Source organism: Carettochelys insculpta, chromosome 7 (assembly GCF_033958435.1).
Source record: "Carettochelys insculpta isolate YL-2023 chromosome 7, ASM3395843v1, whole genome shotgun sequence".
NCBI classification, from domain to species: domain Eukaryota; kingdom Metazoa; phylum Chordata; order Testudines; family Carettochelyidae; genus Carettochelys; species Carettochelys insculpta.
The window spans coordinates 76,492,898-76,510,283 of NC_134143.1; the positions used below are offsets into that span (position 1 = coordinate 76,492,898).

At 49.1% G+C, this 17,386-nt stretch overlaps 1 protein-coding gene across 9 annotated transcripts in view; it reads left to right on the plus strand.

Moving 5' to 3' along the window:
• Positions 1–17,386, plus strand: part of ALDH18A1 (aldehyde dehydrogenase 18 family member A1) — a 127,379-nt gene that overhangs the window by 40,782 nt on the left and 69,211 nt on the right. For 7 of the 9 annotated variants that reach the window (XM_074999396.1, XM_074999392.1, XM_074999398.1 and 4 more), the window contains 3 exons: positions 5,993–6,216; positions 15,151–15,300; positions 15,407–15,511. The exons of the other annotated variants lie outside the window; for them this stretch is intronic. In XM_074999396.1, coding sequence (XP_074855497.1) covers positions 5,993–6,216; positions 15,151–15,300; positions 15,407–15,511 — 479 coding nt within the window. The remainder of the gene's footprint in view (positions 1–5,992; positions 6,217–15,150; positions 15,301–15,406; positions 15,512–17,386) is intronic. 9 annotated transcript variants of the gene reach the window in all.

Consider the following 17,386-nt stretch of genomic DNA (forward strand, 5'->3'; position numbering starts at 1 on the left):
CAGGAGTAATGATGATGCCTTCACACAGGCATATCTTGGGGTGTGTTATCTAGAAGATTAAAGCAAAAGACAAAAACAGTATAGCACAATAACACATTTGTTTTGCGTACCAGCCTGGGATAGGAAATGGGATGGTGCTATATCCTGGCTCTCACATGCATAGCCTCTTCTTGAACTGTGGTTGCCAGGGCAACTATCTCTCCCTCCAAATTCCAAGGCCCTGTCCGAATTGGGACGACCTTCCCTGGGTCTTGTGAGTGAGATGACAGGGGTCCAAGCGGGGATAACCTTCCACTCATGCTATCTGGGTTTCTGAACCGTAGGAATTTTGGTCTACTCCAGACTTTAGGATTTGAATAGGGGGTCTTTAGCAGAATACCACAACCTGTCTCAGAAATTCCATCCTATAATAGTAACACTATAACATGTCACTCAACATCTTATACCTTAATCTTCATGCCTTCCTTCTGTGCCATGTCAGAGTTAATGGGCTACCTTTTCCTTTTGTTCAAGACCTGCTAGTGTCAGAGTGAACTGCAGACCGAGTATGTGTCCTTATTGCAACTTCCTAACTCAGTACAATAATAATTATTCAAGCAAATGCCTGATTTGTTGCCTTTTCCATGCTGATAAGCCACAATTTCAGTTAAAAAATACTGGTGTTTTCTGTTAATATTTCTCTTAGCTGTTGTCAGCACCTCAAGATTCTATACAACAAAAGTGCTTCTCATATATGTTTCAGATTTCTTCTTTTTTCCTAAGCAGAATAGAGATTTAGAAGTAAAACTGGCAACATATCTCCTTCCCTAAATCCAGTTACAGCCAGTTGTTCAAATAGTCTACCCTGTGTGCATTCCATATATGGGTACACGTGCACTGTACATCGAAGTCCAGAAATGCCAACACATGAACAAAGTGTCCGTTTGCCCACACGTGTGAGATGGATCATCTTGTACTTCTGACTGAGGGCCAATGCCTTTCCAGTTCCTTCTTACCATTGTTTAGCCACAGTGAAAATCATGGGTCTACTCTTCCACAACAAAATATCTGCGTATCTGTCTTTTTTCCCCCAAAACATAGTTTTCTGCCAAAGAGAAGAGACAGTTTCCTAGATGTCCGTGCATTCAACCTGCAAAGAATCTAACCGAAAAGGAAGTCACCAAGACGACTTGTTACCATGGCAGAAAGATCATGTGGTCAAGACATTTCCTCTAAAAGGATCTCTGTGCAGATTTCAGGATGCAGCATCATAGAATCATAGGGCTGGAAGGTATCACAGGAGGTCATCTAATCCAGCCCCGTCTGTCAAGCAGGATCAACCCCTACTAAGTCATCCTAGCCAGGACCTTGTCAAGCTGGGAATTAAAAACCTCGAGGGATGGAGAATCCACCACCTCTCTAGGCAAAGCATTCCAATGCTTCTCCACCCTCCTGGTGAAGTAGTTTTTCCTAATATCTAACCTACACCTCTCCCTCTTCAGACCATTACTCCTTGTTCTGCCATCTGACACCACTGAGAACAGTTTGTCACCCTCTTCTTTAGAGCTCCCCTTCAGTAAGTTGAAGGCTGCTATTAAATCACCCCTAAGTCTTCTCTTCTGTAAACTAAACAAGCCCAAATCCCTCAGCCTGTCCTCATAGGTCTTGTGCTCCAGCCCCTTAATCATTTTTGTTGCCTTCCACTGAACCTGCTCCAGCAAATGCACATCCTTTTTATACTGGGGGGCCCAAAACTGGACACAATATTCCAGATGTGGCCTCACCAGTGCCGAATAGAGGGGAATAACTACTTCTCTAGATCTGCTCGAAATACTCTTAATGCACCCTAGTATGCTGTTAGCCTTCTTGGCTACAAGGGCACATTGTTTACTCATATCCAGCCTTTCATCCACCATAACCCCTAGGTCCCTTTCCACCATACTGCTGCTGAGCCAGTTGGTCCCTAGCCTATAACAATGCTTGGGATTCTTCCGCCCCAGGTGCAGGACTCTACAGTTCTTGTTGAACGGCATCAGATTTCTTTTGGCCCAGTCCTCCAATTTATCCACATCATTCTGGATTCTCTCTCTAGTTTTTCCCTGTTTGTGAGCAGCAGGTCAAGTTGTGCACTTGTACCAGGAACTTATCCCCAACATTCTCCAAAAACTTCCTGGACTATTTGGCTACGTCTACACGTGCACCCAACTTCGAAATAGCTTATTTCGATGTTGCGACATCGAAATAGGCTATTTCGATGAATAACGTCTACACGTCCTCCAGGGCTGGCAACGTCGATGTTCAACTTCGACGTTGCTCAGCCCAACATCGAAATAGGCACAACGAGGGAACGTCTACACGGCAAAGTAGCACACATCGAAATAAGGGAGCCAGGCACAGCTGCAGACAGGGTCACGGGGCGGACTCAACAGCAAGCCGCTCCCTTAAAGGGCCCCTCCCAGACACACTTTCATTAAACAGTGAAAGATACACAGAGCCAACAACTAGTTGCAGACCCTGTATATGCAGCACGGACCCCCAGCTGCAGCAGCAGCAGCCAGAAGCCCTGGGCTAAGGGCTGCTGCCCACGGTGACCACAGAGCCCCGCAAGGGCTGGAGAGAGAGTATCTCTCAACCCCCCAGCTGATGGCCGCCATGGAGGACCCCGCTATTTCGATGTTGCGGGACGCGGATCGTCTACACGTCCCTACTTCGATGTTGAACGTCGAAGTAGGGCGCTATTCCCATCCGCTCATGGGGTTAGCGACTTCGACGTCTCGCCGCCTAACGTTGATTTCAACTTCGAAATAGCGCCCAACACGTGTAGACGTGACGGGCGCTATTTCGAAGTTACTGCCGCTACTTCGAAGTAGCGTGCACGTGTAGACGCAGCCTTTGTGTGCTGCTGTATTGGTCTCCCAGCAAATGTCCGGATGATTAAAGTCTGCCATGAGAATCAGGGTCTGTTTAGCATGTTACAGATTAGTGCACATCTCTCCTCTACCTTCTTCTAGAGATGTCAGAGGTCAATCAACAAGTATGCAGGCCACCTATATTTCATCCCTGGAGGAGGTTCCAATACAAGACCTTCGCAGGGCATCCATCTGGAGCCCCATCACACATTCGCTATCTGGTATGGTTTAATTCAGGCCACTGCTGGAGCTGAGCAGAAGTATCTGCAGTAGTGCAAGCATCATTGTTACCAGCTTCCTTTCACCCCTTCCAATCTAAGTACTGCTTGTCAGTCAGCCAGGTGTGGCATACACTCTGGGGCCTTGCATCTGGTGAAGTGGGTCTTTGCCCACAAAACTTATGAGCCAATAAATCTGTTAGTCTATAAGGTGTGTGACAAAGTCCCTTGTCAGCCCCTGTGGGTCCCTGCGCTTCCTCTCGGTTCTCTGTTGCGCCTCCAGAGACTCACGGAGACCCCTTATCTGCCCAGGCCTTTCCAAAGGCAGGAGTCTCTGCTTAGTGAGCTATTCTCATCATAGGCAAGTCCAGAGTGGGGAGGATAAAACCAGTCCCCTTGCAGGCCCGCGCCTGCTCCAGTGGAGTAATCCCTCTGGGGAAGGGTTGGGGGAGTCCAGACCCGCCCTCTACCCTGGACTCCAGCCCAAGGTCCCTATGAGGACAAGAGGCAACTGGCAGGGCCTCTACCCCTGCCCCAAAGTAGCAACCTCACCCTGGGCCGCTTCACCCACCACTTCCCCATGGTACCGTCTTGCTTGCTTGCTTGCTCGCTCGCTCGCTCACTCACTCACTCTGCTCTTGCTCTGCTCTTGCTCTGCTCCTCCGGTGCACCTTCCAAAACCTTCCCCCCGATACCAGATGGGGAGCCTTTTATAGGGAGCACAGGGCCCATCTGACCAGTGCGGGCCTGGGCCTAGACAGGGAACAGAAACGCTTTGGCCCACCACCCAGTATAGTGTCCTCCTAGAAGGCTCTGGAAGCTTCCAGGTAAGGGTCTGCTACAGGAGCCACAGGACTTTTTGTTGTTTTTGCAGATACAGAGTAACACAGCTACCCATGTGATACGCTGGGGTCAGCACCCAAAGGAGAAATGTAGGATACTTATTGTATCTGAAATGTCTTTTGAGATACATGGTCCCTATCTGTTTTCGACAACCTGCTTTCAATCCCCTTTACTTCAGATCCTATTGATTTTGTGTTAAGAGGAGGAACAAGAGAGGCGTTGGCCAGCATTGTCTTTTGTCCTCAGTTGGGAGCATGAGGAGACCTTGTGGGCTGAAGGATGCTACTTGTTAGCTTGTGGACTAATTTACATGGCATACATGTACTCACATATGGAATTCAGACAGGTACCACAAATCTCTTAAGAAGTTCCAATTATAGTAAGAGAGATCTCCATTCCCCTTTTTGCCTTTGCACCCCTGGGGTCTAGGTCTGTTGCAAAAATCATGGCCGTGAATCATATGCTTGTCTTTAGATGCAGGAGATAAAGTATCTTCAACACTGGTTAGCAATAAATTACAAACCAGGTTTAGAAAGCATGTGTCATGAATAAGTAATTCCACAGCAGAGGTTAACATTATTAATGCATGGACAAATACTCAATGTAACAAAGGGTGTGCATTTGAATTCACTTCTGCCACCAATAATACTTTCCTCCTCTGCATCTACCCTGGGATGAGCACCTTTAAACAATAACTTCATAGAGCTCGTTGGTCACCAAATGAAGAGTCTACATATCAATATATTAGAACTGAGACCAATCAGACTCTAAAACCTCTTAGGTTAGTGTTCCCATGAATGGTAAACCTGCATCCCTGCAGTGGAAGTTTGTCCCTGCTTTTCTGACTGGAGATCTTTGGTAGCAGCATCTGTTCAGTCTCCACATGTGCTGTCCCCTCCTCCTAGGCAGCCTCCAGGCTAAACTAGTGCTGCACAGATGAATCCCATCCTCAGTTTGTTCTCAGTTGTCCCTGGATAGAGAGAGGGCCTTTAGAAATTTTTTGTAAATTAGTTGTTAGTATTTTTCCTCTGTGTGTTAGTTTTCTTTAATTTTTTTTCTTCCCTTATTATAAAAAGTGGGGATTGTTTTTATTATTTTTCACCTATACTGAAGACTTCCCCAATGAGAGGTATGCCCAGTTCACTTGGGTTTTTAAAGGTGTCTCTCCTGCAAAGAGTCCAGTCCAGTCCAGTAGGTGATGGGCATTCCTGCTATTACCTTGAGGAAGGACACATCCTAAGAAGTGTAACTTTTGCCAGATCCCAAAAAAAACCAGGTAACTGAAACTAAAACTGTTACTCATGGAGGGAGCACTTTAGCCTGTGTCTGACTCATGTCCAGAGCCTCACAAGCCTTCCATCTCAAAGGTCCCCCAGCAAGCAGGAAGAAATCCTTCGAAACACCACATGAAATCTCCAAAAAGAGACCTTTGAGGCCTCATAGAGAGCACTGAACCAGTCAGAGGAAATCTCTTGCATGCTGAGTGTTGGTACTGAATTTTGGAGAGCTCCCATACAAAACTCCCTGTTAGCAAACAGAAGCAGCTAACCGAGAGTTTAAAGGGGAACTGGACTTGATGACCTCTCGAGGTCCCTTCCAGTTCTGTGAGTAAAGTATACTTCCATATTAAAAAATAATTATACACAAATGCTAGACGACTATAAGAAGGTTTACAAGAGTGCCTGTTATATCAATAGGCATCCCAGAAACTTGGTGGAATGATGACAGTCAACGGGACATAGTCATAGCAGGTTACAAAATATATGGGAAGGACAGAACAGGTTGTGTAGGTGGGGGAATGGCATTATTTGTGGGGGAAAATAACGTAGACTCAAATGAAGTGAAAATCTTAAATGAACCCACAACAACGACGTCAGAATAGAGAATGCCCTTTGTGGCATTTTGTGTTCAGGGTGATGTAGTCTTGACGGGTAAGGGGTTGAGGAGGTCTGAAATAAGTGTTCAAAGTTACGAGTTCAGCATTTGGGAGTGTGGGATTTGTCCCTGTCCTTCATGTTGTGTACTTTTGTGTTTTAACCACAGATTTTCCTGTTCATAACCTGGTGGTAAAGTATGAATCTCTTCGTTGCTGGAGCAACATCCCATTTATCACCATGCCCCTCAGTCGTACACATGGTAAATCATTTGCACATCGTAGTGAGCTGAAGCATGCTAAAAGAATTGTGGTGAAACTTGGTAGTGCTGTTGTGACACGAGGGGATGAGTGTGGATTGGCTCTTGGACGGTTGGCATCTATTGTTGAGCAGGTAACTTTTTATGGCTAAAAAAATCAGGTGCTCTTGCAAACTGGCTAGTTGGTGTGTCTTTAAAATTTTTATATTAAAATTTAGCAGGAGACTTGAACTGTGATTTTTATCATAATGTGGCAAAATGGACGTGTGTAGAAGAGTAATATGTAGTGAGGAAGACATGGCCTAATATATGTCAATAGTGATGCAAGAGGGGAACCCTTTAGAATGCAGAAGTAAACCTGCTGGTGATTCTGCCTTCAGCTGGAGGAGGAAGGGCTATCAGGGAATTGGGGAAATGTTTTGCCCTGGGCTGAAGTTGGAAGGGAGTCTTTTCTGACGCTGCTTCACATGTTGGGGGGTTGTGGGCGGGGGGACTGCGGAATAGAATCATAGAACGCTACAACTGGAAGGGACCTTGAGTGGTCATTGAGTCCAGCCCCCTGCTCTCATGCCAGGACCAAGTACTGTCTAGATCATCCCTGATAGGCATTTATCTAACCTGTTCTTACATATCCCCAGACATGGAGATTCTGCAGCCTCCCTAGGCAATTTATTCCAGTGTTTGACCACCCTGACAGTTAGGAACTTTTTCCTAAGGTCCAACCTAGTCCCAGTAGTCCCAATTCATAGTGTTCCATAGGCTACATTGCTGATGTTTATACGGTTCTGTCTGATACCCAGATTACACGATTGACATTTGATAAGTATGAATGTGTAGTAATAGTGTTAATCTTTTCCATATACCTTTAAAATTCTGGGTAACAAATTGTGCCAGTTGGCACCTAGAAAGCTGGCCCTACTTCTGTTACATTGATGACTTTTATCCTAACAGGCTCTCTTCCCAGAAAGCTGCAGTGTTTTGTGAATCTACCCCGTTTCTCAGTGCCTCACCTTTTTGGCTTTTCATTCTAGTGCAGGGGTGGTCAGCCTGAGACAGAGAAGGAGCCAGAATTTACCAATGTGCAGTATCAAAGAGAGACAGTAATATGTCAGCAGCCCCCAACAGCTCCCCCTTTCACACTCCCAGCACCTTCTGTGTGTCACAATCAGCTGTTTCGTGGCATGCAGGAGGCTCTGGGACGGAAGGGGCAAGGAGCAAGGGTACGGCAGGGACAGAATAGGGGCAGGACATGTCACAGAGACAAGGATTGAGCAGTGAGCACTGTTTTGCAGCGCATTGGGAAAGACTGCCTGTAGCTTTAGCCCCAGAATGTGCCCATATGCAAGGAACCACATATTAACTCCTAAAGAGCAACATACAGTTCTGGAGCATATGTTCTTCCTCGAGTGTCCCCGTGGTGCTCCACGATAGGTGTCGGGCTCGCCCCGGCGCCGCAGATCGGATCTTTCCAGCAGTTTCTGCCGGACCACGCATGCGCCGGCGCGCGCCGCTCCCTTGCGCGCTCCCGGCCACGTGCACGGTCCGGTCCCCGCCAGTTCCTTCTTAACCGCCATCGGCTGCAGACGGAATCCGCTCAGGCTACAGCCAGAGTCAGCATATTTAATGTTTTAAGTGTTTTTAGAGTTTCTTTTCAGTCTTTAAGTTAACTTGTTATTTTTCTTATTGCAAAAAAAAAAAAAAAAAAAGTATATAAAAGCCTTAGTAACAAGAGGAGCAGCGGAGGCCCGGGGACGTAAGGCCATTAAGCCTCCTGCCGCGGCAGGCTGGGTCCGAGAGGGGAACAAGCACAGAGAAGGTGCTAAGTACCCTATTAACAACTCAGACTCACCACAATGTCCGCTTCAGGATTCAAGAAGTGTGAGTCATGCCGCGAAGCTATGCCGGCCTCCGATAGGCACAGTCAGTGTATTAGGTGTTTGGGGGAATCTCACGTCACCCAAAAATGCTCCTTCTGCACAAAGCTCACGGCTAGAGCAAGGAAGGACAGAGAAATGCGGCTAAAAATGCTGCTCTTTGACAAGGCCCTCCAGCCAGACGTGCCGGAGCGGCCCCAACAAGAGGGACCTGCAGGGGCCCATAAAAGGAAGGCGGCTTCCCTCACCCCATCAGTGCAAAAATGGAGGAAGCTCTCGCCAACCCGATCCCTGCCGGCAGCTACGGCGAGTGGGACGGGTGCAGCACGTAGCCCCCAGCCGCAATCACAGATGAGCAGCGGCGGCGCGGAAGCGCACATGGCAGAGGCTGAGCCTCCGATAATCAAACAGCTGGCCCGCACCGCAGGCAGAGCGGCGGCCAGGCAAGCGCCGGAACCGGCGGCACCGCAGCTAGCGGCACAGACCCCCAGGGCGCCGACGGTGCAGAGCTCGCAGGCATGCGGCCTGCAGGCGCCGGGGGAGACCACCCACGCGGCACCGCAGCGGAGCGTGCTGAGCGCGGAGCCGACAGCGGGGCCGAGATCCCTGGCGCGGAAAGGGGCGGAGTCAGCCCCACAGGGGAGGGGAAAGGCAGCAGAGAAAACCCGGCACCGCAGCCCTTCTCCAGACAGGGCTGCAGGGCTGCTCTCTCTAAGCCCTCCCCTTATGCTGCGAACTCCAACAAGGAGGCAGGGGTCTCCCCTAGTCTACCCTGAACCTCCCTCCCCATTCCTCCAGCCAACGTCACCATGGCTCGGGCCACCCTCGCCTTTTCTGGGATTTGACCCCCTGGAGTACTATCACAAATCAGTCTCACCATTGTCTCAATCACCCAGACGATCTCACTCCCCCAGACGCCGGGGGTATGTGCCCCGAGAGTGGTCCAGGTCTCCATCCCAGGAACTGTGCCCATGTTGCCATGGTCGCCCCTATCATGTGGGGCATAGACACCATAGGCATACCCCCAGGGACAGGTCCCCTCAGATGGTTCACTATCCCCCAAGGCAATCGCGGATGGGGACGGAAACGCAAATATCTCAGGGGGAGTTGATTCTAGAACCCCGAGATTTCCCCTCGCAAGCCTCCAGCGAGAAGATGTATCACCGTCAACAGGACCCAGAGGGATCCAGAGAGGCTTCCCTAGTGGTTCCTCTCTATCCTCCCCCGACGAGGCTACGGCCCCAGGGGACGTCCACCCCCTGGACGATCTCAAACAGTTCCAAGAGCTGTTCAAAAGGGTGGCCTTTACGCAAGGCATCCAAACAGCAGAGGTGCAGGAAAAGCACCATAAGCTCCTCAAAAACCTGAGACCTCCGGCCTCTTCCAAAATAGCTATTCTGCTCAACGAAGCAATTATGGAGTCCGCTACCACGATATGGCAGACCCCTGCGTCCGCTCCGCCTATAAACAAGAGAGCGGATAAGAAATACTTCATCCCAGCGAAGGGCATGGAGTTCCTGTTCAGTCACCCACAACCAAATTCTCTGGCGGTGGAATCGTCTCAACAGAGGTCGAAAACTTCTCAGTACAAGAGAGGGGGAACGGACAAAGATGCCAAGAAGCTAGAGTTATTCGGCAGAAAGGTCTACTCCTCCTCTACCCTACTGTTGAGAATGGCAAATTATGCAGCACACCTAGCGAACCATAACTTTGACAATTATTCCAGGCTGACTTCCCTCATGGACTCGCTTCCACAGGATAAGAAGCCGGTGCTGAAGGCCATCGTGCAGGAAGGCTACGCAGCCTCGAGGACAGGAGTTCAGATCGCCCTGGATGTAGCAGATACGGCAGCACGCTCAACGGCTACGGCAGTGGTCATGCGCAGGGAATCCTGGCTTCAGACATCGGGTATCCCGAGGGATCTGCAGGCGAAGATCGTTGATCTCCCCTTTGACACACAGAAGTTGTTTGCTGAATCAACTGATTCGGTCCTTCATTCCAGTAAGGACTCAAGGGCTACTCTCAGAACCTGGGGGATTTATACCCCTCCATACAGGAAGAAAAAGTATTACCCTCAGCAAAGACGATACCCATATCAACCCCAGCGTGCTCACTACCAAAGGGGCTACGAGCAAGGGTGGCATCAACAGCACCAACAGTACAGAACTCCCAGGTGACGTTCCCAAGAGAGCCGTGCCTCCTCGGGGCAGGGCCAAAGGCAACAAGTTTGACGGACAGATCGAGGGCTGCACTATCACTACCATCGCGCAATGTCATCCAAAGCTAATGTTCCATCATCGCCTCCAACCATTCTACGCCCAGTGGCAAAAGATCACCACAGACAAATGGGTACTGGAGATCATAGCCACGGGTTACACGATCCCCTTCCAGTCGCTCCCACTGCCACGACCTCCACCCAGGCCCCATCTAAAGGACGCCTCCCACGAAGCGAGACTCAAGCAGGAGGTGGACCATCTTATGCTTATAGGGGCAGTGGAAAGAGTGCCGGAGCAACTCCAAGGGAAAGGGTTCTATTCAAGATACTTCCTTACAGAGAAAAAAACAGGAGGCTGGAGGCCCATCCTAGATCTTCAAGGCCTCAATCGGTACTTGCGCAAACAACGCTTTCGGATGATCACAGTCGCCTCTATACTTATGGCACTGGACGATGGAGATTGGTTCACAGCCCTCGACTTACAAGACGCGTATTTCCGTATAACAATCCTCCCGGCTCACAGATGTTTTCTCCAGTTTATGGTTGGCAAAGAACATTTCCAGTACAAGGTTCTGCCGTTCACCCTCTCCTCAGCCCCCAGAGTCTTCACCAAGACCCTGGCAGTGGTGTCAGCCTACCTGCACAGACGGGGTGTTTATATTCCCATATCTGGATGACTGCCTACTGAAAGGGGCCTCGAAGGAAGAGGTACTACACATGATACACGTTACAGCAGGCACGTTCTCTTCGCTGGGCCTGGTCATCAACCTGGCGAAATCAAAGATCGACCCCCACACAGGACATAGAGTTCATAGGGGCACTCATAAACTCCATCACAGCAAGGGTTTATCTACCAGATGCCTGCTTTCGCGCCATTGGTTCCCTTGTACAAGTCATCACCTTCAGCCCCACGGTGCCGGTTCTAATATGCTTACAGCTGCTAGGCCATATGGCAGCAGCAACGTTCGTAGTACAGAACGCCAGATTGCATATGCGCAGCATGCAGCACTGGCTGGCGAGCATCTACAAACCGGCAGCACGCACTGTCTGCAGGGTGGTGTCGCCCACGACAGAGGTGCGCAGATCCCTGCAATGATGGGTAAACCCCAAGAACATGCTAACAGGGGTACCCTTTCATCAACCACAAATATCTATCTTTCTCACCACCGACCCAACCTGGGATCGACAGCAATAGTTCCCCTTACTCCTGCGCATGTCGGACCGCCCACTGATGCCCCTTCCGGTGGCGCCGGACCTGCTCACGCAAGCCCAGGGGTCTATAGTGCACCCACACCCCCCAGGCCTGCGACTGCAAGCATGGTTAATCCATGGCTCAGCTCCCTAGAGAGCACATGTATGGAGGGAGTGCAACAAGTCCTAGAACGTAGCAGAAGGACTTCACCAGGAAGACCTACAAGCAGAAATGGACTCGATTCACTGCATGGTGTTCTACCAAGCTATTAGCTCCCCTTGCTGTGCCTATACCTGTAATATTAGAATACTTACTGGACCTCAGGAGAGGCGGACTCTCCCTTTCCTCGTTGAAGGTCCACCTTGCCGCTATATCGGCTTTCCGACACGAAGAGGAAGGGCCCACGGTGTTCGCCCATCCCATGGTTACCAGGTTCCTGAAGGGGCTGGTAAACCTGTACCCCCCTTGGAAACCGCTTCCACCTTCATGGAGCTTGGACCTGGTGCTTAATGCGCTAATGGGACCACCGTTTGAACCCTTAGCCACAGTTTCCCTCCGTCTCCTTACGATAAAGACGACCTTCCTTCTTGCAATCACGTCAGCTCGCAGGGTGAGCGAGCTCGCGGCAGTTATGGCAACGCCACTCTGCACAGTATTTTCGAAGGAGGTGGTAATCTTTCCAGGCCTGGGCCGAGGAAGGTGCCTGTGTGTCTGTGCAGGAAAGCAGCTTGTCCACTGGGAATGGCAAGTTGTCTGTGAGAGAAGCTGCTCCACCTTCTGTGTGTGTGTGGAGACCAGCCGGGGGGCTGGGACAAAGGAGAAAGTGTCTCCCATTGTCTGTCTGTGTTGAACAGCAGCAGCAGCCTGGGGAGAGAGCAGAGCCTGCGTTTGGAAAAGGTGCCAATGAGGAAACTAGCCCATTGTCTGAGGAAGACTTCCCCAGCCTAGGGTGCCTGGAGAAGGATCCACCAGAAAAGAGCATTCCAGGTGTGTCTCTGAATCCAGCCATGGGGGCTGGAGCAGAGGGAATGGCTCCGGGATGGGCAGTGGTATCCCTGCTAAGGACACTGGTCCTTGGTGCAAGAAAAGTGCTTCTGCTTCTGGGGAAGTGAATCCTTTGCCTGAGCCTGTGGGGGCTCGAGATGGAGCCAAGATCCCAGAGCTGGATCTGAGGGCAGCTGAAGCCCAGATGGGAAGTGGGCCTACCTCTGTGTCTCTCAGGGGGGATGATGCTTTAACTTGGTCTAATCCAGTTAGGATCGTCAGGAAATCCCAGAGACCAGACAATTCTGGTACTTGTTCTTTGCCTGATGCTGAGGTGTTATTGGGAGGGGGTGAGAGGACTCTGTCCTACCAGAGTCATCCTCTCGCCAGGACACAAGAACAGACGGGCAATGGAGTTACGCTGACTGATGAAGATAAAGGAGCTGGTAGCAGAAGGGAGGAAAGGGATCCTAACCTTCTGTCCGGTGGTACTGGCTGTCTGCCTGGAGGGGGATTACGTGGGAATCTGCCTGATGGGCCAGAAGTGATCCTGGGTGTAGGTGAAACCCAGGAGCTGGTTGTGGCTCAAGGGAGCAGTGCCCCCATGGAGGCAGACAGGGGTGAGTTATTGTTTGGGGAAGCTCTTAAGGAAGAGAATTTCCCTGAAACTTTTCCTGACCCGTCTGTGGGGACTGCAGAAAATGAGAGTGAGGTGAAGGAGAGTGAACAGGAAAGGTGCATGTCTGTAAGAGCCAGAGCAGCCCTTTGCCTGGGGAGAAGTTTGTTTCAGCCCCTGATGGCCAGGACCTGCCTGAGTGTGAAACCACTGGCTGTGCTCTGGAAGGGTCCAAAGCAGGCAGTGTAAAAGTTTCACGGCTGCATCCAGCCTTTGTTCCGAAAGTTTCTTCAGAGTTTCATATTAACACACCTATAGTCTTACCCTCGTTTTATCCAAAGCCTCATAACTCCAACAAAGAGGCGCGCCTACACCTCCTGGATGTGAGGAGGGCGCTGGCTTTTTATATAGACAGGACTAAGTCCTTTCGAAAAACGGATAGACTCCTAGTCTCTCTCGTTCCCAGATCAAAAGGAGAAGGTCTCTCTTCGCAGAGAATCTCGAAGCACATCGTACCCTGTATAAAAATGTGCTACGAACTTAGAAAGACTCCTTTACTGGCCCCGCCTAGGGCTCACTCCACCAGGGCGGTGGCGGCATCAGCAGCCTTTTTCAAGGGCATTGTGCTAAAAGACATCTGCAGAGCGGCAACATGGTCATCCTATCACACCTTCGCCAAGCATTATGCCCTACACAGGGTATTCCAAGTGGATACCCATCTCTCGACAGCGGTCCTTTCGGGGGCAAGCTGCACATAACCCGATTTACCCACCTCCTTTCTTGGGTTACTGCTGGGTAGTCACCTATCGTGGAGCACCCACGGGGACACTCAAGGAAGAAAGAGAAGTTACTCACTGTAGTAACAATGGTTCTTCGAGATGTGTCCCCGTGGGTGCTCCACCACCCGCCCATCCTCCCCGCTTCGGATCTCTGTTTAGTGTTTTTCGGGAGCATCCGAGGTGGTTGGTCAAGGAACTGGCGGGGACCGGATCGCGCACGCGGCCGGGAGCGCGCAAGGGAGCGGCGCGCGCCGGCGCATGCGCGGTCCGGCAGAAACTGCTGGAAAGATCCGACCTGCGGCGCCGGGGCGAGCCCGACACCTATCGTGGAGCACCCACAGGGACACATCTCAAAGAGCCGTCGTTACTACGGTGAGTAACTTCTCTTTGGCCATTCCTATTCTAGTGACATGAATTTAGTTAACATCTCTGCCTCAAGGAAGCTTAGCTTTAAAATGAGATTACTTAGGTTTTGTGTTGGAGATGCTTACGAGGATGGTGGAAGATTGCCATGCTGAGTTTGAAGACTTATGTAAGGTTTCTCCCCAGTGGATAGGGCAGTGCTTCTTACCCATGAGTAGGTATAATATACCAGGTAACTCTGCAAAACCAGTCTGAGAGAAATATTTCCACAAGGTGGTGATCTTAGCAAAAATAAGGTAATAAGGTAGACTCAATTCGGTAGGAAGGCAGCACTAATACTTCATTATCTGTATTGGAGTTCATGTGTCAGGGAAGAGTAATGTCTTCTGTGATTCTTATATGTGTTTATTTCTCACTGGAAAAGACTCTGAAGGCTTCTTATTTTACATGCACCAGGAATGAACGGGGCTGTTGAGGGATGGATCTTGTGTATACTTGAAGGTTGTGAACAAACCCTTGTTAGATCAAGGAAGTATATGGTATTTGATCTGTGAAAGGCATTAGTGAGCCAAGTGGAGAGCATCCTGGGGAGGTGAAAGGAGCAAAGGATAATGCACTGGCATGCTATAAGGAAATACTGAGTCTCTACAAATCAGATGCTGCATCGCTGTTTAAAAACCAGCTGTGGGCATGGATGGTGGTTGATAGGTTTGGCCTCTAGAGTCTGCTTAAAATCAGACCAGCTCTGATGGTGGACAAACCGGCTGCCATACGATGTTTGTATTGTGGTTTGATCACATTAGAAAAATTGCTGCCATAATGGGGTCAAGTATAGCAAGGGCAATGGAGGTTTTCTCGTAGGAGGGAGTCATCTTACATTGTTACTACCTTACTGTATATGTTCTTTGGCTAAGTAGAAGACTTCAGTCTCCAGGAATGGATGAGGTACAGAATGCTCTTAAAATGTACGAAGAGGGAGAATAGAATCAATAAGCCTAGTAACTTTCCTGCTCTAGGGACTGATCTTTATTCTCCACAACTGTAGGTGTCAATGCTGCAGAATCAGGGTCGGGAAATGATGATTGTTACCAGTGGTGCTGTAGCTTTTGGAAAACAGCGATTACGCCATGAGATCCTACTTTCTCAAAGTGTCAGACAGGCCCTCCATTCTGGGCAGAACCAGCTAAAAGACATGGTGAGTGACTGAGGTAGTCATCTGCTCTTCTATTAGATGTTGGGCTGAGACTGCATATATTCTTTCCTGTCAGTTGACTGACAGCTGTGTTCTCTAATCTTTGAAGGCTATTCCTGTCTTGGAGGCACGGGCTTGTGCAGCAGCTGGGCAGAGTGGACTGATGGCTCTCTATGAGGCCATGTTTACACAGTACAGCATTTGTGCAGCTCAGGTAAGGAACTGTGCTTGCCCTGGGGTGTGGTTTTATACTTCAGTCCATCTCTTGGTATCTATCTTATTAATTCTAGAAGGCCCTGTTCCATTATGTTCACTGCCTTCTTAGATTTCCATTGGAATTCCATTTCTGAGGGATTTGGAACTTGGTGTGAATGATACCCTGCAAGGGAAATTGTTCTGGTAAATTTCACTTGAATAGATTCTATGATCTAGTTAAACAAAAACACTCTTTTTGGCTGGCCTTGGACATTCTTTTAAACAAGTTATGCACCTCAGACCACCTGCTAACTGGGAGTAGGGTAGGCCAAAGAGATAGGGGTGATGATCAGGAGTGAAGATGTGAGGATTGCAAGCTAAGGCTGTCTGTGGTGGTTAATGCATGTGATTAACTCAAAAGACCCATTATTAATGTTTTTACAAGCATTAATCCTGGACCTCCGTAGATGGGACTCAGCAGTGGCCAGGCAGGGACAGAGGCGTTGCCTATCGCAGCAAGCAGGTGGCAGCTGGGGACAAGAGACTCTGTAATATCCCAGTCAGAGGTACAGATTACAGAAATGTCTCATGACTCCAGAAATGTCAGTCTCATGTCTTCCACCCCTATGATGACCTGCATGCATCTGGCCAGGTGTGCCCCTCCCTTTGCTGCTGTGCTCCACTGCTTGTCCCACTCCCCTCTTTGCCAGTCATGAAGCTACCCATGGCTGAGTTGCTCTTGACTAGGAACCTGCCTCTTGTCTGCTATGCAGAGCAGGGACAGAGGAAGCTCATGTTGGGATGTCTGTGTGCCTGTCTGTCAGTGTATTCAGTTGCTGGTGAACTGAAGTCAGGAGACATAGGGAGCCTGACAGCTGGTGCTGACTCAGGAGTCATTGCTGCTAACAGCACCTGCTGTTGGCTGGAAAAGCATTTATGTTGCTGAGTGCTCAGCTTAAAGAGATAGTGCTACACACACTCACTCAAACCAAAATCTAAAATGGTACCCATGGTGAGCCAGGAGTTGCCAGTGGGCTGTGGGGTGGCTGAGGGCTCCAGCAGGATGGAGCCTTCATATGGTAAAAGAGAGCCAGTCTTGAGCTGCAGACCAAGTGCTTGGCAGGGTGAGCTGCAGCAGAAGTAAGAATGGCAATATGCCAAATACCAGGTCATCCTTACCTCTGATTGGTTGAACAAGAAGTAGGACTGAGTGGATGTGTAAGCACTGGTTTAACTTGGTTTTATTTTTGAGATCAGGGCAGTTAATGTAAAAAAAAATTCTATATTTGTTTCTATTACTGACATTTACAATAAATACATTCATACAAGTACTGTAGTACAGATTGAAAAATATTTCTTATTGAAAAACACAGGTTGAACCTCTCTACTCTGGTATTCTCTTATCCAACAGTAATCCAGCCTGATTTTAGTTATTGTGGGTGTGGCCAAGTTTCCTGTGGCTTCCTAAAGTTTGTTTACAGACAAGGGTCCTGGCTCTCAGTGTTCTGTGCTGTTGTTTAGCTATACTTTAACCCTAAATATCTTCTAAGAACCCAATGAGCATTGAAAGTGTTGGTAATGTGATAAACAACAAAAAGTCCTGTGGCATCTTATAGACTAACAGATATTTTGGAGCAAAAGCTTTTGTGGACAAAGACCCGCTTCCGTTTTTTTTTTTTTTTTTTTTTGACGATACAGACTAATTCGGCTACCTCTCTGGTAATGTGATAGGTAATATTGACCTACCGTGGTCTGGCAACTTCTCTCATCTGGCACCAGTCTGGTCCCAAGGGTGCTGGATGAGAGAAGTTCAACCTGTACTATATCTTTTGTTTTTTTTACAATGGAAACATTATTAAAATAATTGAACACTGTATATTTTGTTCTGTGTTTT